Source organism: Aspergillus tubingensis, assembly GCF_013340325.1.
Source record: "Aspergillus tubingensis WU-2223L DNA, scaffold_8, whole genome shotgun sequence".
Taxonomy (NCBI): domain Eukaryota; kingdom Fungi; phylum Ascomycota; class Eurotiomycetes; order Eurotiales; family Aspergillaceae; genus Aspergillus; species Aspergillus tubingensis.
The window spans coordinates 5297493-5319162 of record NW_023336282.1 but is presented as its reverse complement, the minus strand read 5'-3'; the positions used below and the strand labels follow the sequence as shown (position 1 = coordinate 5319162).

The following is a 21670-nucleotide window of genomic DNA, read 5'->3' as shown; positions in this document are numbered from 1 at the left end:
CGCACCCAAGTCTCGGTCATACAAGTTGGTCGAACTCTCATCCTCTGATTCCACTTCTATACCTACATCGTCCTCAATAGACACGCTAGAAAATCAGCAAAGCCAGGCGTATCGCGAATCGTGTGATAAATAGCTGCCAACCAAGCTCATCATTGTCTTTGTTTCATCCTCCGTGACAGGCTGCTACTCCTACGCAAAGAAGCGGGAAGCTGGACCGTAAGTAGATGATTTCTTAGATTATAATATATTTATGTGGCTATACCAGCTTCAAGACTGAGTGAAGGATTTTCTCCTCCAAGGCTTTGCTGAAAGGCGTAGGATCCTCACGGCCAAAGGATCCAGGAACCTGCTCTTGATACAACAGGTCTAGCTCATAGTGTAGTCTCATACTTGCTCGCCTTCCTAATCTGCGATCCATAAATCCAAAAGATCCACGGAATCGGAGCCATAAATAGAGTAAAAGCAGCCAGTAGAGTTGTTGCCCATGCTACACCAAGCCCTTCAAACATCTGGAGAGTGAACATGGGGAATGCGCAGCTGAGTATGTATCTACTGAACATCATTGCGCCTGAGGCAGATGCACCATAAAGTGGACCGTAGGTGTCCATCATGTAAAGGTTCGTCCCAGAATACACCAACAAGCAGGAAAACATCGAGAGGCCTTGAAATACTATGGGCACCATCCAATGGACATGGAAGTTGGCCGTCCAGCTAAGAATCAGCAACGATGGTGGAAGTAGCAAGCTGCCCCCCAAAGCTGATACAAGACGAGACTCCGGAGGCATTTTGAGACTCGGCTCGTGGACTTGTTTCCACGACTGCAGCCGCGGTAGGAAGAAGTACCGGTCTATCAGAGCGTGGGGTATACAAGCAACCATATTGCCCACGGTCACACCAAGATACGAAAGAGCCTGGCCGGTGGTATCGAATCCATAGTACTTCTCAAAAACCCAAGGAACGGAAATCACGAATGCATACAACAAACCGAACAGAAACCCGTTGTAGAGGCTGATGAATGTCACTATCGGTTCGGTCAGGAGCATATGAATAGGCCGCTGGATTAAAATGATAAAGAGGTTCCGAAATCTAGCGCCAATAAATGTCTCACGGTTTACGTCCGCCGCGCCCAGTGGCATCGTCCGACGTCGTAGAATAACCGCTTTATAGGTCTCCCTGGTGAAGATCAACGGGGAATAGAAAGCTCCCGCGAGAATTACCGGTGCCCATTGTGTCCAGCTCCACTCTCCAGTATGAATCATGATAAGTCCCCCAACGAGAGGTGCCAGGGTCGCAGCAACAGTTGGGGCTGCATAGTAGATAGCGAGGACGGTGCCACGTTCGCTGTCATGAGTATAGTCCAGAATGGTTGCCGAGGCGTTGCTGATGTTTGATGACCCAAAGACAGCGGCAAAGAAACGACACAGAGTTAGGGCCGATATAGTCTTGGACACGGCGCCACCAATCATGAACAACATGAACATTGGAGTAGTTGCAAGATATACGGCTTTGCGACCGTAAGTTTCAGACAGGGGTGCCCCTACAATGGGCCCAAATGCTAGTCCCAGATTATATAGGGCGAGTGGGAGCATGGCGACCTCGGAGCTGCAGTTCATGACTCTCATCACTGCAGTCTGTGCGGGTGCATAGATGGCACCTGCAAAGGCACTGACAAAAGCCAGCAGGGTCACACTGGCAATTCCCACGGAACGCCTGGCCAGCGAAAAGTTCCGAGGATTATCAGGGTCGTCTGGTCCATTCCAATCCATTACAGGGTGAGTTGGAAAACCAGGGATTCCTTTGTCCTTGTGGTCCATCTGTCCACTGTGCTCGATGATCTAATGGACAGCGAATGTGAAGTGAACGGACAGTGAACGGGCGGTAAACGAAAGGTAAACAAAAGGTAATATTATGAATGACGCTGGTCGTATATTGATTATACAGGACGATGCTTTGCTTTTCTCTTCCCAGAACAAAGCAAAGACCGTGATGCTGTTGGTTCTCAGTATCTACCTCCGTGAAAAGGCTGTGATAATAAATGTCTCGGTCAATAGAATTATCTGGTGATTAAGTGAGAAGTCGCGACCGTTGTGCAACAGAAGGTGATATCCTTGCCGGTGCATCGGATATGCACTTCCGAACTCCGGTGCATTTTCAGGCAAGCCAGGTAAATTGCTTGACGAAATTCAACTCACCACTACTTCATCATGACCAATCTTCCCGTCGATGCGGGAAACGCATCCCCGGCCACCTTTCACCAGCAGGGTGAGGGGACTACCTGTTGCCCTTTGTAAGAATTCCACAAGGGCGATCCCGAAATTGACCCGACTTGGAAACACATGGTTTGAGCTAACAACCAGCGCGCCTCTCTCACGCTTTCGAATCGAGTATCAAAGCTATTGCTCGCTACTCTCCGCCTCTCCCTTCCCTATCCATTGCCTCCTCGCACTATACAACCCTAGGCCCACCAGCCACAGTCCAATGAGCACCGCGGCCTGCACAGGAGCAAAAACAGCGCCACGAGCAACCACACACCCACTTACCAGAGCAAACATAACGGGAACACAGATCATCGGTTTGTACGGGCGCAGCTCTGGTTCACGAACCCGAAGGATGATAGCGCCGACCATGGTCAGGAAGAAAAGGACATACGCAGACAGACCACTGAATGTCGCCAAGACCCGAAAGTTCCCGAAGAAAATTTACACAATGGAACAGGCGGTAGAGAAGAGAATCGCATTGATGGGGGCATCTGCTGTCGAGGTCGATCGCCGTGAAACGGAGCCAATGCGGGCCAGGAAGGCGGGCAACCAGTTGGAATTGGCTGCAGCAACCACAATGCGACCGGCGACAAACGAACTTCCCAGCAAGGATCCTGCCACCACCAGGCATATAAGACCCGCTGCTATGGCCCCAAATGTTGGTCCAAGTAGGTGACTAAACGATGTCTGCGGCAAAATGTCAGTCTGCGATGCTTACTCACTTCCATGTCAATGACACCCATGAAAATATTCATACCACTGCTACACTATTTGTTGTGGACACTACTCTCCAAGGCAGGAGGATATAGTAGGCAATATTCACTGCGATGAAACTGAGGATGACAATGGGAACCGCGGTATTGATGGCTAAAGGCAACTGACGGGCCGGAGAAGAAAGTTCGGCGCTGACATAGATTGCCTGGCGATGGATTAGCCATCATCAAAGCATATTTCGGGGACTGGTCAGGCAGCCCTTTCACTGCCCCATCCAGAGTATGCCCACAGTGCACCATAAAGTGCGGCGGAATAATGGCCGAGAGCTTCCCACCCATGTAACTTCTGCCACTCTATCTCCCTACCGTCCAAGCCAACGGTGTTGCGAGCACCCAAACCAGACTCTCGTCAGCCAGTCCTGTGGTTCGCGTGAATTATCCCTATCCCAGCGAGCAAGGTGATAGAGGACGACACCCAGTCCCGCAACTACAGTGAGTGCGATAGCAGCGAACTTTGTGGTGAGAAAGAATGTGTTAAGCCGCGTGCTGAACTGGGTACTGACCGAGTTCGCCATGCTAACAATGAGCAACACCAGAGAGGATAGAAGCTTATGTGCTATCCTATCGGGTTGATCGGTCACCCCGGTCGCAGAGTAGATGCTTTCAACAAACACAATGCTCAAGATGGCGAGTGAGGCCGGCACCACCGCAACGGCCCATGTCCACGCGGCAAGGAAGCCAAAGGCCTCGCCGTAGATATACTGAAGGTACTGTTGGACACCTCCTGCGGTGAAAGGAGTGAGCTGGTGAAGGGGAATCGAAGACAGAGGGTCTGTACGGACCTTCACCCGGAATCGCCGCCCCGAGCTCGGCCATAGTTGCAGCACCTGTCCAAGCCAAGATGCCCCCCACAAATCAAACGACCAGGGCTGCACCTGGGGAGAGGACATTGGTGTCAATGGCGCCAAGAGAGGTGAAAATCCCGCTTCCGGTTACGATATTGATGATGATGCTGAACGCCTCGGACGTGCCCAAGTTCCGCCGAAATGAGGCATGGGGCACTAGGCTAGACGCAGGGCCTGCAGTACTCCCATACTCTGGCGCAAGATTTCCTTCCAGGAGAGGAGCATTAATGTCTTCATCCTGGGTGGACATTTTGGCGGCAGTAGGCTAAACCTGATGATTACTGACTTTGGCGACACTGAAGTTCAACTTTCTGACCGCCGAGTCCGAAGCGGAAATGGCGGCAAACGTTAGCGGCGGGGTTCGAAAAGCGAATCAATCGAATCAATCAATCACAATGCGCTGTCGACGAGGCGACCAAGCCATCTTCCCCACCCAGCCGTAACCCCTCCTTGCGTGACATGAGATTTGAGTGGTAGAAATGTCTCGGGGCGTGGGTCCTGTCGGTCTGTTCCGGATACCAATACCAAAACAGGGGCCATCGTTGGAGTCGTCCAATGCAGAATCTCCCTAGGTGTATATACTTCGCCCACCATCCTCCGGCTGTTTGAGTGGTGAATACTACAGCTACAGAAGGACTAGTTACCTTGATTTTGTGCTCGGTCTACCATACTGTTCGATTTGTGAAGTTTTTGGCACTTCAATCTAATGCGCGTGTCATCGAAATATATCTTTGTCGTACTCATAAGAGTAATTGCTTCTCATAGTAGACCGTCTTGCATCGACAGCCAGAGCCACCGCAATTGCTGATAATCACTGGTAGTTACAGAACCTTGAATATAGCAGGGGATCAATAGTACCCCAGTCGCCGTCGGGAATGAACTGTTGTACTGGCTGTGCGCCTAATCGAATTAAATCCACCCGTAGTGGTGGTGCCTAGGGCGGGCCAAGCCGGTTGCTGGAGCAGGGAGTCCAGTATGATTTCCTCTATTCCTTTACACCAAGACTGAAAAGAAGGCGACATAAGCAAGAGATAAAAAAAAGACAGTCCTGGAGGCACACATGGTTCGGATATCAGGATATATATATGACGCAACCTGGCCTTTCTGTTGTGTAATTCACCACACTCGAATAGCAGCAAATCCCAAGGGACTCTTGACTGTAGTAGATAACGCAGACCATCCTTTTCTAGTCTCGTCAAGGAGAGGGATTACCACGTATCAACTACTAAAAACCTCGACTCGGACTTAACGGGAGCAGGACCTTCTCCGGGGGCAGTTAGCCCAAGGGTTCTGCAGAGGGGTCAGGTAATCCGAACCAAAATGACGCAAACCAACCCTGACCTCAAGCTCAATGGCCCTGCGCGGAGGTGATAGGCCGTCATGCCGATAATGTCTGCTTCAATGCCGAGCAAAATAGATTAACCGGGCTTACATGGCTGTTCTAACAGATTCCTTGGCATCCTTAGCGGTGGTGCCTGGATGCGGACGATGCCCTGGGTATAGCTTGTTCGTCGGTAGGCCGGATCTCTCTCTAAGGACCAGTGTATCCATTATCAATGCCAACCCCTGAGTTTAGATCGCTTATACTGATTATATTACACTATGTAGCTAGATATCAAACACTGATGGACAGGTTAAAGGTCTCTTGGTGCAAGGTGATGGTGGTTAACGTGATTTGACTTGCAATTTGCGTCGCGTAAGACGTGCTACTACTGGAATCTTACTTAGCACATAACCAACGGCGGACGCTATTTAAACTCCCTGAATTTACTAGGGTGATTTGATTCCACCACCGGACTCCGATGCATCTCAATATGGACAGTCGGGATGTCGCCACTTTCTGCAGGCAGTTCGCTGTGGTATCGTCGCAAAGTGTTCATGGCGTTGCTTCTAGCATGGTATGAGGAAGAATGATGCCATTAGCGAAGAGCGTTGACCTGATCGATACTTATCCAAGAGCCATCCTATAAATATCAGGATAAATCTGCTGTTCTTCTCATCTCATCTCTATCTCACTACAAGGTTCTTCAAGACATCAAAGCTCATTCTTCCAACGCACAAACGCCTCTTCTCCCAGTTTCACTACCTACCAACTCATCAAGATGAAGTTCACTTCTGCAATTGCTACTGCCATCCTCGCCAGCGTTGCTGTCGCGGCTCCCGAGCGTGGTCTCGAAGCTCGCCTCAAGGCCCGCGGCGCCGGCAAGGGATCCCGACCCCTCCAGGCAGTCGCCAGACCTGCCTCGACCAAGAACCAGACCAACGTCGAGTACAGCTCCAACTGGTCCGGTGCAGTGCTGGTGGAGCCTCCTTCTGCTGCGGCTACCTACACTGCGGTGACCGGCACCTTCACTGTCCCTGAGCCCACTGGCAACTCTGGAGGTAGTCAGGCTGCATCTGCTTGGGTTGGTATCGACGGAGATACCTATGGAAACGCCATCCTCCAGACTGGTGTTGACTTCACCGTGACCGATGGAGAGGCCTCATTCGATGCCTGGTATGAGTGGTACCCGGACTACGCCTACGACTTCAGCGGCATCGACATCTCTGCCGGTGATGAGATTGTTGCCATTGTCGAGTCCTACACCTCGACCACCGGTATTGCTATCATTGAGAACAAGAGCACCGGCCAGAAGGTCACCAAGGAGCTGTCATCCAGCTCCAGCCTTGGAGGACAGAACGCTGAGTGGATTGTGGAAGGTATTATCAGCCGCACATTCCTGTCCCAACTTTGTCAAACGCTAACGGGATACTAGACTTCGAGGAAAATGGTTCGCTCGTCGACCTGGTGGACTTTGGCACTGTCACCTTCACCGGTGCTGTTGCCAAGGCCGCAGGAGGCCAAAGCGTTGGCCTTACGGATGCTACCATCATCGAGATCGAGGAGAATGGCCAGGTGGTCACTGATGTTACCATCGACAGCGACTCCGAGGTGACCATCACCTACGAGTAAGCGTGCCCACGAGGCCTGTCACTGTAACTGGAACGGTGGCAGAATACGTCGATCAGCTCAATCTATAGCGGATTGATTGGCATGCAGTGATGTGATGATGTGATCGGCTCAGCATTTGAGTGACGAATTGGAGAAGGAATTTGTAGATAGTTTTGATTTCTAGTATTACTTTGCGGGGCCCCAGTTGAATATGAGTCATTCTTTTGATCGATCTTCCATAAATCGTAGATCAACATGAATTATTCAGCGTAGAGAATGCTCGATAAGACAGACGAGGTGCAGGTGCTGTACTTCTTGGATTCAGTAAGGCAATAGCGGACCTGTTATTTCGACAAGCCAGGTCGCTAACGTGGAGTACGACTTTCATTTATGATGTATATTCCAGTTATGATACAGAGCACTCGGTTGGAAAGGCATCGTACAGGTGTGCTACCTTCCGAATTAGGTCTTGGGCGTCCTCATGCCCAAAAACAAGACAATACATGCAGGAAGTATATACTTAAACAACCCAATTACAGCTAACGACAACCGGAATACCTGTAAGAGCAAGTAACTGAAATCCGACCACAGAATACTATCAAGTCAGAAGTAATGTAAGCATGCCATGGCAAACACACACCGCTCCTGCATTCACATTAGTCTCCGAAGAGACACGGAGACAATGACTTGCAATGACCTCAAGCAGCAGAGCATGTGCCAGAGATCTGGGTCTGTGGAGGACCAACATCGACCGTCTGGGCACCATTGATAGTAGTAATGCTGTTGTCGATGCCGTTGAAGGTGCACTTAACACCTCCCGTAGTGGACGTGATGTGGGAGATGCTTAGGGGATTGCCTGTTTTCCTCAGTTAGCTTTCTCAAATAATCTAGTTTGCCTGATACGTACTGATTTTGGTGCTGACACCGTTGGTCGGGAACTGCTGTTGGAACTGGGCGTTTGCAGCACCGACGAAGGTTATGAGCACTTGACCCCCAGTGGGCTGTGTTTGACCAGGGTTGCTGGGAGTCGATCCAGATCCGAACCGGCAAGACCCTTGAACCTGGGTTTGTGGAGGGCCGACGTCAACCTGACCCACGCCGGTCACAGTAGTTACGCTGTGGTCAATGCCATCGAACGTACAGACAGCACCCCGGGTGCCGCAAGATATGTGTGAGATACTGAGGGGGTTGGCTAGTGATATTAGCCGGGATATATGATAGTCGTGTGCGGGGAACATACTTATCTTGACATTGGACCCGTCAATGGGGAAGTCCTGGGTGAATTGGGCACCAGCTGCGCCAATAAAGGTGACTTGGGCAGTAGCTTGCGCTCGACCAATGTTGAGCCCGAGGACAGAGGTCGAAAGAAGGGCAGGAAGCAAAATGAACTTCATATTGAAGAGAGGTAGTCTAGTGAGGGTCCAGTGGAGTGGTAGTAGTATGTCTGCAATGTAACTCACTTGTTTTGAACTGCTGGAGAGTCATCGTTAGACGAGACTCACTGGCCTTTTATAGACAGAAAAGGGAACAAACCCAGCACCTTAACTGTATAGACAACGAGCGATTTCTCATGACCTACGGCATCCCCGTGTACCACTTTTGCTCTATACGAGGAATGCAATTACCTCATCTGACTGAAACCGTGGAAGCTGTTCATCAGGCGACCCCGTTTCTACCTACACTGACCTATTCGGATGAATGTTGACATGATCATGACGCTGTTATTCATGGAATTTAGCCTGTTCCGGTCATTTTGATGATTCGGAGAGGGCAGTTAAAGTTGGTAATATGGGAGTTGGTCAGTGTGGTGACTTGGACCTGGCTGGAGACGTACCATAATTCCGTCGAGGCACAGCAATGAAAATGTCTAACTCACGAGATGGTGACCGGCATAACCACCGGCTGAACCCGGAGACTCTCGCATCGCCCCGAGGGGATCCATGGGTAGTGGCAGTCGTACGGTTGGGCGTTGTCCACATAATGTTGCGCATATCCCATCCTCGGTATCACGACAACACAAAGAATCTGTAAGTTATTCGTAGGTCGTCCACGGTGCTCATTATCACGGGTATAAGATAGAAAGGACATTTTTTTTAGGCAGTGGGGAGTTTTGGTGTCTGAAACGTAGACAGTGTCAACGTTAGGCATGCAGGAGCTGGATATCTATGGGAAAATGATCAACTACGGATTATCCAGGCTCTGGTAACGTCAATGAGTGCTACTTTGAGATACTGCTGGAAGCGGCTGAACCCTCCGCAAAAGGCATTGAATGGTTCCGCCAATCAATCTCCCAACTTGCCCTCGTATCTTCCCGTTTGGATTGCTCGCCACTCAAACTAAGAAAGGACGGGGCTTATGCCTCCTTGGGGGAAAGGGTTTTATCCTCTATTTCATACTCTGGAGTACCTGGATACTGACATCATCGACCCCAAGGCCAACGGTGTCTATACGAGGAGGCACTCGTACAGAGTAGAAATCATGCCCAGCCGTACTTCCGCTGCACTGCCAACTGCAGGCTAGAAACACACACTATCGCATGATGATGGGGTGCCTGATCTTCTGATTATGTTGAGGGTCGGGAAAGATGAAACCCTGCATCATCGCCCTCCGCCATTTCCCCGCGGTCGGGGGTGGGCGAAGTAAATCTTAATCCCCTCGAGCCTCCGACCACCGACTTCTAAAAATACGATCAGTTCATTGTCAAGGTATAAGCATAATTTATTTTTGGCACTAATCCGGGCTATGCAGCAGGGTGCCTTACCATGGATCGTCTCAGATAAGACCAAGGAAACGTATACTGACTACTGGTAATATGGCCAGGTGAAGCTGAACTCCATCACGATCATACTGGCGGTGTGAAGCGAGCATAGTAAAGATAATCCAAGTACTAAATCTTTTTTGAATAGTATGTTAGAAGGGACGTGCCTCTTGGCCAACAAACTCCCTTCTTCCACCGCTAGATAGCAGTAGACAGCCTACCTGAGCCATCACCGTTAGTAGAGATAGGGAGATAACCGCAGCTACGGCATATAAACCAGGACGAATGACTATGGGCGGACAGGATACGAGGTCAATCGGCTGACCGACAACAGGCACAGGGTGAATGCAAGACAATACTTCGACAATTAGGGCGATAGCCCAGATATAGATTGGTTTCAAGCCATGTGACCTGGATGATACTGAACGACACAGGAACCCGGAGGCTCACCTTCCCCGTTAGCTCTGCAGTCAAAAACAGGTACGGAGATTTCCACAGGCTATAGGCAGCTCCTGTAGATTGCCGTTGTTGGAAAAGGGCCGTGAGACTTGTGCAACCATCCAGAAAAAGCGTAATGAAAATTTTCCAGTTGTGGAGACAGCCATCGACTACTAAACATCGTATGGTTGTTTGACCACTATTTACACCGTCGTCCGACAAGTATGTGACTCGTTATGCTGATCCTGCAGCAGCAGAAGCTCGAGCCCATGGCCTGACCAGGGCACTATGGGGGGATAAAATGATTGGCCGGTACCGAGTAGTCCATAGAACTAACACGGTCGGCAGAAGAGAGATCAATAGGAAGAGCTCTGCTTGAAATTCAGGAAACATGACTTCATTAGCCGAGTTGATCAACTCCCCCAACCGGCTCTGTGGGGAAGAGGGCGGCCGTTGAACGAGCATCATTGGCGTCTGGAGACTCTCCGGATTCCCCAGATAGTGGACACTCGACTCTTTCGGGTAAGAATCGGCATCCTGGTTCTCGTGGCTTCCGATGCCTCCATCCGTGACTAAACGCGATCGAATGCCCTTCACGCATTTCGGCCAGCTTTGCCGAAGGGTCCACTGCCTGCCCCAGAGTCGGGAAATGTCCGCTCGTAGGGTTTTCTTTTGCTTCTACATGGTCCTTCATTTCTTTCCCACAGGGCAACTGAGCCGAGTCCTGCACCACCATCAACCTTTGTCTGTCCTAGATGGGAGCCTTTTACGAGCAAGCGACTCATGTATAGTCCCCATCAATTCAACCGGGTGGAGGCTCGCAATGGCAATGATGACATCTAGTGATCCGGACGCGGTGGGGAAGCCTAGCTATAAAGCCGGACTGGAAGCCGGGACATTAGTAGCATCGTCACAGGATCAAGTGTCTCGCCCAAGATGCCGTTGACCTATCTGGGAGCCCTGGCAATGCTGACTGCCCTGCCCTCATTGGGGCAGGCCCGGTCAACCTGGCCCCTGGGCAGTGGACTGGAGCTGTCCTACCAGGCAAGCCAACATCAGATCTCCATCCATCAAGACAACCAAACCATCTTCTCAACCCTCCCCGGTCAGCCCTTCCTCAGTGCCGGCGCCGGGAAGGACCAGATTGTTGAGGATAGCGGCAACTTCAACATCACCAACGTGGCCCAGGCCCGATGCCAAGGCCAGAATATCACCCAACTGGCGGGTATCCCTCGTCGCGACAGTGTGAAGAACCAGGTCGCTGTGCGCGGTTATCTCCTGGACTGTGGTGGGGAGGACATTGCCTATGCCATGAACTTTTGGGTTCCTAAGACCCTTTCGGATCGTGTAGCCTTTGAAGCCACTGTTGACTCGGATGCGAATGCCAGTGTCCCCGTCGAACGTCTCTATCTCACATTCGCATCGCACGCGCGGGAGGACTTTTACGGTCTCGGTGCGCAGGCGTCCTTCGCTTCCATGAAGAATCGGTCGATCCCCATCTTCTCCCGCGAGCAGGGTGTCGGACGTGGTGACCAGCCATACACGGCCATCGAGGACTCGCAAGGTTTCTTCAGCGGCGGCGACCAGTACACCACTTACACGGCCATTCCTCAGTACGTCAGCTCTGACGGTCGCGTCTTCTACCTCGACGAGAATGATACAGCCTATGCTGTCTTTGACTTCCAACGCCCGGATGCTGTCACGGTGCGCTACGATAGTATCACAGTGCATGGCCATCTAATGCAGGCTGACAACATGCTGGACGCCATCACCATGCTCACTGAGTACACCGGTCGCATGCCGGCTCTTCCGGAATGGGTTGATCACGGCGCACTTTTGGGCATTCAGGGTGGACAGGAGAAAGTCAATCGCATTGTGAAGCAGGGCTTTGAACACGATTGCCCAGTCGCCGGTGTCTGGTTGCAAGATTGGTGAGTGGCCCCCTGGCTTTTCTGCGCTCATCATTACTAACGGACCGTAGGTCAGGCACGCATCTGCAGTCAGCCCCCTATGGCAACATGAACATCTCGCGTTTGTGGTGGAACTGGGAGTCCGACACTTCGCTGTATCCCACATGGGCCGAGTTCGTCCAGGCTCTACGCGAACAGCACGGTGTACGCACCCTTGCCTACGTGAACCCTTTCCTGGCCGACGTCAGCAGCAAGTCGGATGGCTATCGCCGCAATCTCTTCCAGGAGGCTAGCAAGCACCGCTACATGGTACAGAACACTACCACAAACTCCACGGCGATCATCTCCAGCGGCAAGGGCATCGACGCCGGTATCCTGGACCTCACCAACGAGGAAACTCGCGCGTGGTTCGCCGACGTCCTCCGCACGCAGGTCTGGAGTGCCAACATTTCTGGCTGCATGTGGGACTTTGGCGAGTACACCCCCATCACTGCGGATACCTCGCTGGCCAACATTTCCACCAGCGCCTTCTTCTACCACAACCAATATCCACGCGACTGGGCAGCCTATCAGCGCTCCGTGGCCGCTGAGATGCCTCTGTTCCATGAGATGGTCACCTTCCACCGCTCTGCCTCCATGGGCGCCAACCGGCACATGAACCTGTTCTGGGTTGGAGACCAAGCCACTCTCTGGACCCCCAACGACGGCATCAAGTCAGTGGTGACTATTCAAGGCCAGATGGGTATCTCCGGCTATGCCCACAGTCACAGTGACATTGGCGGCTACACGACCGTCTTCGAGCCTCCCACCACCAGTAACTCCTCCGGAGCCATCCCACGATCGGCTGAGCTCCTGGGCCGCTGGGGTGAATTGGGTGCCGTCTCAAGCGCCGTGTTCCGGTCGCACGAGGGCAACGTGCCTAGCGTAAATGCTCAGTTCTACAGCAACTCCACCACGTATGCGTACTTCGCCTACAACGCCCGGATGTTCCGCAGTCTGGGTCCATACCGTCGCCGCATCCTCAACACGGAGAGCCAGCGTCGCGGATGGCCGTTGCTGCGTATGCCGGTGCTGTACCACCCGGAGGATCTCCGCGCCCGACAGATCAGCTACGAGAGCTTCTTCCTCGGACGGGATCTATACGTGGCACCGGTGCTCGATGAGGGGCGCAAGTCTGTGGAGGTGTACTTCCCCGGTCACTCTGCAAACCGCACGTATACCCATGTGTGGAGTGGCCAGACCTACCGGGGAGGACAGACGGCGCAGGTGTCGGCGCCCTTTGGAAAGCCCGCGGTGTTTGTGGTGGATGGAGCCTCGAGTCCGGAACTGGACGTGTTCTTGGACTTTGTGAGGAAGGAGAATGGAACGGTGCTGCGTGCGTGAGCGTGTTGCTTCCTATTTAAAGTGTACTAAAAGTATCCCAGTTAGGTGTCTGAGATGACTAGACGATTAGACTATGATATAGATGATTTAAAATATGCCCGGAATTATAGATGGGTAAATTAAGTACACACATTACACTCCAGCACGCGATGTGCCGGTAGCAACTTCTAGGGGTATCAAACCTTCAACTTCTCTCCATCGTGTTCCACCGTCCCCTTCTCACTGATCCCATCCTCGACCTGCACGCCTTCCTCACTGCTGGCCACGCTAGCCAGCTGCCATTCGCGGATGGCATGTCCCTTCCACATCAGCAGCATGACAAACAAGAATGAGAAGATCGCAAAGAAAGCCATCATGCCATACACCCAGCCGACGTCAACGGCAGCCACCCACGGGTCAATGTAGAAGCTGATGGTCAGACCGTAGACGATACGGTAGGCACCGATCACAATACCCGCTTCAGCCGGGTAGCGCGTGAAGCATTCCACGACGTAGTTCACTGTCACTGGCACACTGGCCAGCGAGCCGATCGTCACGATGAACACCGCCAGTGCCAGCACCATGTAATGCAGGTGATACTGCAGAGTGGCGCCGAACAGGCCTAGTCCGATGGGATTGAGGATGAGACTGGGAATCCAGAGTACCTGCAGGCGGTACTCAGGCTTCCAGGCGCCGTGGTTGAAGCGTCGGGCCAACGCCAGGGGTAGTCGGTCGTTGTAGTAGTGGCCCACAATCTGGACGACAAGGATGCCGATCCAGTGGCAGAAGGTGAAAGCGGCGTTCTGCTTCAAGGAGAAGCCGTAACCACCTTCCTCTGGCGTCCGCTGCAGCCACACAGGCACCAGGGCGTTCATGCCGACGTAGAACCCGAAGGAGATCAGAGTGAAGGTACCCATGATGACTGTGACCGGACAGATACCGATCAGAATGGGCGCCACGGCGATTTTCATCTAGATCAATGGAACATCATTAGAGAGCCTATAACTAATTCTTTTGAGGGTGGTCACTCACGGTAACCGACCAGGTGGTGGGTTGCACCAAACGCTGGCCGAAAAAGAAGGTAGCCCAGCGGTTGGCCAACCAGTTGGTCGGGATGGCAGGATTCTGATCAGGGTTCTCACGGTCATATCCCGTCTCCTCGAGGAAGAGGAAGATGAGGATGGCTGTGGCACCCAACAGGCCGACAGTCCACCAGAACTCGACGGGGAAGAAGGCATTGGCCGAGATGAAGGCCGAAAAGGTCGGGCCAGCGATGGTGCCAAACAAGAAGGCCATATGCAGGGCCATGAAAGCACGACCGCGCTGATGCAGAAACAGCAGGTCGGTGATGACACGCGGGCCAAGGACGGTGGGAACGGCGCCGAAAAAGCCGGCAAATAGTCGCGAAATGATGTAGGGGATATAATCATCCGAACGGGTCATGACGGCCGCCCAGATCTGACAGACGAGGGCACACAGAATGCACCAGAAGATAACGGAGCTGCGACCCAGTCGATGGGCGACAGGGGCAAAGAAGAAGGGCCCGAAGGCCATGCCCGCCAATGCGGCGGAGTTCTATACAGCTTGTCAGGACATACATTGGAGCAGAATGAGGACAGAAGTTGGTCGGCATACAGCATAGGACTCTTGGACCCTTGTTTTGCCATAGATCTTGGCCTGTTGGGCCAGGTTTAGCTGGCCAGAAAGGGGAGCGATAGCCCCCGAAAAGGAGGCCAGGCAGAGAGTGGCCAGAATAAGTTGTTTCCGACGATATGGCCAATTCTTCAAGCTATCAGCAGACATTCCGGGGCCAAAGGTGTTCTTGGGGCCAGATGCTTACGAGCGGGTCCTGGGGATGGGAACTGGGTCGAGGCACCAGCACGACCCCCGGCGGGGAATGCTCGGGCTGTTTACCCTCACTGCTGGTCTGAATACCATCCTCCTTCATTTTGACTGACTTGGATCTATGGCATTCAGAAAGGAGATCTCGAGAACAGGTTCAAAGAGGTTCAGGGCGTTCCCCCACGGTCCTGAAGAGGTTTTCGACGGCTTCAATTTTCGCCTGTCGATCGATTTCCGAACGCGTCATCCTCGGTGTTAAACCTAGCCCGGTAAGGATTTCCGGTCCAGCTACGGTTTCGGATTGGTTGACTGGCGCACAATGTAATTTTATCGCGATAGCTAGACTATTTAGCAGCTGTTGTTGGTATGGAATATTATTATCTGCAACCCACAACTTGGGTCTGGACCAGACCCTGCATGTCCTGCATCTCAGGGGGGTGGTTGGACCATTGCCGCATCGGGGTGAAGATATTTCCAGCCGCTGTGGAGACAGTCGGCGATCGGACTGGGTTTGTCACCGGCAAGTCGCTTCCACCACATCAAGGGAATCAATGCTATGGCACCATATAGCTAAAGTGCTCAATAAGAGAAAATACATTCGTGGCAGCCAGTTTGATACTTCAGTTCCACTTACTGGCCTGATCTTACAATGCCGGCATGGCTACAAGTCACCGCGCAGTACCAGCTAGTAGTCACCTCATACATAGATATATATCCATGTCACTCGGGCAAGAAAAGGGAGAGCACCTTTGACGGACCTTCCAATGGTGTTTATTATAGATGCATCTGGTAGCGAAGTTTGGTCCATTAGGCTGCAATTCAATCATATGAAAAACTGGGCTCATCCATTCATTGCCTTAACTGGAACGCGTCAATAACAGCTTGCTGCCCGTCCACGTCGCGGAAATCAAACTCGCTCATTGATGGCAGTTTCTCCCTCATCATCCGAGAGCTTCGGTGACCTCACATGAATCACTGCTTCGACCGTAATCTGCTGGTCCCGGTATTCCTCGATCAGAATTCGAGATGTAGGGGCCGATGCGAGAAACGATCGCACCCGTCGGTCGGGAAAAACAAAATGCAGCGCCGCAAACACGGCGCCAGCGATCAACGCGCCGCTGAGGAAGCAGATGTAGTACAGATGCATCAGCCCGGCCGGAACATGGATGGTTGGATTGACGTAGGCAATGAAACCGGGAAGCGAGGGGACTGTCCCACAGATCCACTGGCCCCCGTGTCAGTCCACCAAACGGGAAAAGAAGGGCCTTTGGAAGCGGAAGAAGGACTTACCGCGACAATGGCGCGCCAATTTACCCCGTATGTATACCAGTAGATGCTCCGTGCATCTCCCACAAACAGGTCCGGGACTTTGATCTTTCGCTGGTGGACGCACAGGTACGACGCGATCATCAGCCCGATCATCGGCGCCATGAACACCGAGTAGCTGCTAAGGACCGTGATAAACACCGTGGCCGTATTGACCAATCTCCATGGATTGGCTGCAATGGAGACCAATGCCGTCAGGTACGCGCCCCGACGGATGTTAATGTACCTGGGGAAGGTCGCCGCCAGATCGAACCCTAGCTTCGTCAATTACGGATTCCAACAAGGGCCGTGTGCAAAAAGTCTTCCTACCTCCCGACAAAGCGTTGCCCGGGACATTGACCCCCATTTGCGAGATAATCAACGCGATGCCTCCGAAGAAGCCTGCTGCGCGCGACCGGGACCCCCCAGTCTCAATGACGGCGCCCAGCAGCTTGGGAAGGTTCCAGTAGGCTTCTCCATAGCGTTCCTGCGTGGCCGCTGTGACGAGAATGCCAATCACGCCGATTATGATGGCGTACAGTGCCGCGCTGAAGAGCTGGCCATAAATGGCATCTTGAGGTCGTCGTGCGAACCGCGCGTAGTCGTTCTGGTTCAAAATACCGGCGCAGATGCTGCCTATCGTGCTGATGATTCCATACGCGATCATCCACCCAGAGACATTCGATCCGGAAGACAGCGTTTCACCGAAGCCGTTGGGACCCATGGTCGCCAATGACCAGATTAGCAGTACGAATTCGAAAACAATAACAATGACAGCCGAGATGTAGAACATTTTCTGCAATTTATGCGGTCGCACATAGATTACCGGCAGAGAAAGAACCATGAAGATGATGTATCCTACGAACTCGGCGGTCGTCATGCCGGTGTCGGCGGGCATGTGGTTGGGGATGCGCTTCTCCAGCGAGGGCCAAATGGCTTGCAGGCAAACATACACACACTCGCCTCCGATCCATGCTTGAAAGGCATCTGTCGTGAGGTTGGCGGTTAATATCTGCTGCGACGGGTGAACTAAATGACTTACACCAAACTAGACCTATCAGTGGGAGCATTACTGACTTTCACCGGTGGGACTTACTGAGGGAGAGAAATATACGGTTCCAGATGACAAACTGGCTGCCATACATGCCCCAGACATACCGATTCACAACAGGAAATCCAACTGAACATGATGTCAGTTAAGACCCGACGACACATGCAGAGCGGGTCAGCCCCGCCAAACGCTTACTATGATAATAGGCCCCGGGCAGCGAGTTGAGAACGATGAAAATGGTCGCCAGGATATTCCCGACCACGATGGCGACGATAGCTTGCCACCAAGACAGTCCCAAGGCGATCAACGAGCTGCCGGTCATATATCCAGAGATGTTGGAGCTGATGAGGACCCCTGCGCAGAATACTCCTGTTAGCGAGTCCTGCACAAGGAAACATGGAGGAGTGTCCCCTGACAATAATTGTTGAAGGTCCAAAACCCCCAGCGGCGGCGATCCGCCTGAATGGGTTCGATATCACTATTGATCCATCGGTCGGGAATGGTCTCTCCTTCTTGGGGGACCTCGAGCCACTGCAGGAGCGTCATGGCGAGCTGGCTGAGTTGAACGCCACGCGATGAACACATGAAGCCTAACTACATCCTGGATCCAGACAGATATACCCGCCGGTTTGGGTGATAAGGGTTTATCTCGGCCGGCGCCAGCCAAGGATGAGCGACATCAGAGGAAGCGGGGTCGGACTCTAGCCTGATTGCGACTGCAGAGAATGAGGGCACATGTGCCACAGGTACAAATGACGGGTCAGTCCCGCCCTTGAAGCCTATCTGGTTCCCTTATCAACTATCAGTGGTCCGTCAAGATGGCATTCTATCGAATCGGTGTGGATGTGGGTGGCACCAATACCGATGCTGCTATCCTCAACGCGGCCGCCGCAACCCTCCATGAACAGGACTTGCATCAAGATCGACAGAGGGGTGTGTGCGCTTCCAGCAAAACTCCCACCACTGCCGATGTCACTTCTGGTATCTGTACCGCCATCGTCGATGTCCTCTCCAAAACGCAGATTCCCGCCCACGAGGTGCGCAGTGTAGCCATCGGCACAACTCACTTCGTCAATGCTGTTGTGGAGGCCGACCCCCGTCGACTGAGTAGGGTCGCTGTCGTTCGTCTGTGTGGTCCTTACACTAGAGCGGTATTTCGACCCTTAAACAGCCCTGGTCTCTTCATGGACAATCTGTCGCTGATGGTAGCTTAGGTACCGCCATTCTCCGACTTTCCACCACGACTCCGTGAAATTATCGGAGGACCGGTTTTCTATCTCGACGGAGGTACCTCAAACAAATCCCAGTGTCATTGGCGATGCTAATAAATACGTCTAAGGTCTCGAAATTGATGGTCGGGAAATCGCGCCCATCTGCCCTCGACAAATTGAGGATGCCGTGTCTGGGATCGAGAAGGCCGGAATCACCACCGTCGCTCTCGTTGGGGTGTTCTCGCCCCTTGACCACGGGGGCACGAATGAGGTAGCTTGCAAGAAATTGATGTTACAGCAAAGCCCTGACTTATCCGTGGTGTGTTCTGCCGATATTGGCAGTGTTGGGCTGCTGGAACGTGAGAATGCGACGATACTCAACGCCTCCATCCTGGCTTTGGCGAAGAAGACCATCCAAGCTTTCTGTCTCGCCATGAAGGACTTACAGCTCAAATGCCCGTTGTATCTTACTCAAAACGATGGTACCCTGACGAGCGCTGCCATGGCAGCAGAGCGACCTATCCAGACCTTTGCCAGTGGTCCGACGAACAGTCTGACGGGGGCAGCCTATCTGGCCGCTCTGGACCAACGTAGCAACAGTAGCAGCATCACAAGCAGGACTGCAACTCAAGTCTTGGTTATGGATGTGGGAGGAACGACCACCGATGTCTGTGCTCTCTTGCCATCTGGATTCCCCCGCAAGGCGCCCAACTTTGTTGAAGTCGGCGGAGTACGTACGGCCTTTCCTATCCCAGAGGTGCTCTCAGTGGGACTGGGCGGAGGGAGTCGCATCCACATTGATGGCGCCGAAGGCACCGTGAGTGTTGGACCCGACTCGGTTGGATACCATTTGACACAGGACGCCCTAGTCTTTGGCGGCAATACCATGACCTCAACGGATATCGTTGTCGCGTCTGGCAAGGCTGAGCTTGGGGAGAGGTCTCGGGTGAAGCACCTCCCGATCACTGTTTTTACAAAAGCTCGCGCAGGCATAAAGAAAATCCTCGAGCGCGCTATCGACGCGATGAAAGTTTCTGACCAGCCCGTGACCCTCTTACTAGTCGGAGGTGGCTCCATCGTGTACATGGACGCACTTGAGGGCGTCGCCGAGTGCATTGTTCCTCCGCACCATGACTCTGCCAACGCGGTTGGGGCTGCCATCGCCAAAGTATCTGGTGAGGTGGATGTTATTGAGATCCTGGAGGGTCGCGATGAGGGAGCCGTAGTGGAAGCAGCAAAGCAGCAAGCGATGCAGGCCGCCATCGAACGCGGGGCTGACAAGGACGATGTGAGCGTTGTGGAGGTCGACAAAATACCACTGCAATATGTCACAAACAAAGCGGTCCGGCTTGTTGTCAAGGCTGTTGGAAAGCTTGCAACTCCCGCTCGGGGAGATTCTGCAGAGGAGCATTTGGTATCTTGGATGTCAACTGATGTCGATGATTCGTCCTTCAAGGAAGCATCAAAAGTAGAGACGGCGGCGAACGGCATTTCCCCCTCCCTGATTAGCACCAAACCCAGTGCCTCCATCAATCTTGACACATATGTGCCGGAGGTGACGGACCAAGTCTGGTACCTTTCCGCCGTCGACTTGGAGTTCATCGCGACCGGAACCGGTGTGTTGGGCACTGGCGGTGGGGGCCCGTCTTATCTGCAGTATTTGCAATGTCTTGACTGGCTGAAAAGCCCCGACGCAAAGGGACGTATGAGGGTGGTATCTCCAGATAGCATGAACGATTCGGGTGTCTGCGTGTTTGGATCGTGGTACGGCGCCCCCAGTGTGTCGGGGGAGCGAATCCCGGCCAAGATAGAACTCACAACTGCCATCGACCATGTCGTCCGTCTCTCTGGACATACACACTTTGAAGGAATCATTGCCGACGAGATTGGCGGAGGAAATGGCATGTCTACCTTTCCCACCAGCGCCTACTACGATATTCCGGTTCTCGATGGTGATCTCATGGGCCGCGCCTATCCCACCATGGAGCACGGTAAGAAGCCATTACCCCTATGACCTGCTGGACTAAATGCCGAGTATGTGCTCTAGGGACGCCATATGTTTATGGACACCCCATCACCCCGTGTGTGGTTGCGGACGCGAAAGGTAATGTTGGAGTGGTGTTGGTATGACCCTCCCCTGTAAAGAGCTCACATTTCTCCGCTGATTATCTGTAGAAAGCCGAATCCAACCGTCGAGTGGAGGAACTGCTTCGATGCCAGTGTGTGAATCTTGGTATCTCGACTGCTGTGGCTGCTGTACCCTTGACCTTTGACATTGTCAAGAAATACTGCATCCCGAACACAGTGTCTCAAGCCTGGTATCTGGGTCGCGCTATCCATCGCGCCCGCCGGTCCAAGACGGACATCATCAAAGCCATTGTAGGTACTGCCCTTATTCTAATACATACTCAACTAACATGCTCATAGTTTGAAACCACACCCGGCAAACTGCTGTACAGTGGCAAGATCATCGACGTGAAGCGAGATGTCAGTCGCGGGTACACAGTTGGCCAGTGCACAATTGCCCCGTTATCCGGTGAGGAGAGAGAAAATATGGACAACCAAGTTTCGGCAGAGACACGTCAGTTGGTGATTCCATTTCAAAACGAATTTCTGTATGCTGCGTTCATCGACCCCGCAAATCCCACAGCCCAGCAGGTTATCTGCACAGTACCCGACCTCATCTCGGTTCTAGGCCAAGATGGCGAGGCAATCGGGTCGCAGGAGCTGCGGTATGGCCTGCGCGTGAATGTCATCGGCATGGCGGCGCATCCTCTGTGGACTGGAGATGAGCGAGGACTGCGTGTCGGAGGACCCCAGGGCTTTGGATTGGATATGGAATGGACGAGTCTCGGTCCGTATCAGGCACCGCGCAGTGTCATTGCGGAGTTTAACCAGCAGTAATGAGATGGACTTGGCTGAAGATATGAGAGAAGGCCGTGTAAAACATTCACAATCTCAAGTTGAATATATGGCCCACAATAA

General features: G+C 52.8%; 8 protein-coding genes across 8 annotated transcripts; 3 read left to right on the top strand and 5 right to left on the bottom strand.

Moving 5' to 3' along the window:
* Positions 1-371: 371 nt before the first annotated feature.
* Positions 372-1766, bottom strand: AtWU_08064 (MFS general substrate transporter; the record flags this gene model as incomplete). Its single annotated transcript, XM_035503173.1, has 1 exon — positions 372-1766. One exon carries the CDS (start codon positions 1764-1766, stop codon positions 372-374), a length of 1395 nt encoding a protein of 464 aa, XP_035359066.1.
* A 933-nt stretch (positions 1767-2699) lies between these two features.
* On the bottom strand, positions 2700-4126 carry AtWU_08063 (amino acid transporter; the record flags this gene model as incomplete). Its single annotated transcript, XM_035503172.1, has 6 exons — positions 2700-2945; positions 3016-3177; positions 3262-3333; positions 3376-3755; positions 3814-3858; positions 3907-4126. 6 exons carry the CDS (start codon positions 4124-4126, stop codon positions 2700-2702), a joined length of 1125 nt encoding a protein of 374 aa, XP_035359065.1.
* Positions 4127-5978: 1852 nt separating this feature from the next.
* On the top strand, positions 5979-6829 carry AtWU_08062 (A4/G1 family peptidase; the record flags this gene model as incomplete). Its single annotated transcript, XM_035503171.1, has 2 exons — positions 5979-6576; positions 6633-6829. The coding sequence occupies 2 exons, from the start codon at positions 5979-5981 to the stop codon at positions 6827-6829; spliced, it is 795 nt and encodes a 264-aa protein (XP_035359064.1).
* A 677-nt stretch (positions 6830-7506) lies between these two features.
* Positions 7507-8202, bottom strand: AtWU_08061 (similar to An07g00330; the record flags this gene model as incomplete). Its single annotated transcript, XM_035503170.1, has 3 exons — positions 7507-7664; positions 7716-8000; positions 8049-8202. The coding sequence occupies 3 exons, from the start codon at positions 8200-8202 to the stop codon at positions 7507-7509; spliced, it is 597 nt and encodes a 198-aa protein (XP_035359063.1).
* Positions 8203-10940: 2738 nt separating this feature from the next.
* Positions 10941-13297, top strand: AtWU_08060 (alpha-glucosidase; the record flags this gene model as incomplete). The annotated part of the gene is made up of 2 exons (XM_035503169.1): positions 10941-11935; positions 11986-13297. 2 exons carry the CDS (start codon positions 10941-10943, stop codon positions 13295-13297), a joined length of 2307 nt encoding a protein of 768 aa, XP_035359062.1.
* Positions 13298-13473: 176 nt separating this feature from the next.
* AtWU_08059 (polyamine transporter) lies at positions 13474-15224 on the bottom strand (the record flags this gene model as incomplete). Its single annotated transcript, XM_035503168.1, has 4 exons — positions 13474-14247; positions 14309-14851; positions 14912-15058; positions 15117-15224. 4 exons carry the CDS (start codon positions 15222-15224, stop codon positions 13474-13476), a joined length of 1572 nt encoding a protein of 523 aa, XP_035359061.1.
* Positions 15225-16025: 801 nt separating this feature from the next.
* Positions 16026-18020, bottom strand: AtWU_08058 (nucleobase cation symporter-1 family protein; the record flags this gene model as incomplete). Its single annotated transcript, XM_035503167.1, has 7 exons — positions 16026-16343; positions 16409-16698; positions 16754-17410; positions 17466-17471; positions 17520-17603; positions 17670-17828; positions 17891-18020. The coding sequence occupies 7 exons, from the start codon at positions 18018-18020 to the stop codon at positions 16026-16028; spliced, it is 1644 nt and encodes a 547-aa protein (XP_035359060.1).
* A 272-nt stretch (positions 18021-18292) lies between these two features.
* AtWU_08057 (hydantoinase/oxoprolinase) lies at positions 18293-21589 on the top strand (the record flags this gene model as incomplete). Its single annotated transcript, XM_035503166.1, has 6 exons — positions 18293-18625; positions 18689-18761; positions 18814-20676; positions 20733-20809; positions 20861-21064; positions 21113-21589. 6 exons carry the CDS (start codon positions 18293-18295, stop codon positions 21587-21589), a joined length of 3027 nt encoding a protein of 1008 aa, XP_035359059.1.
* Positions 21590-21670: the final 81 nt, after the last annotated feature.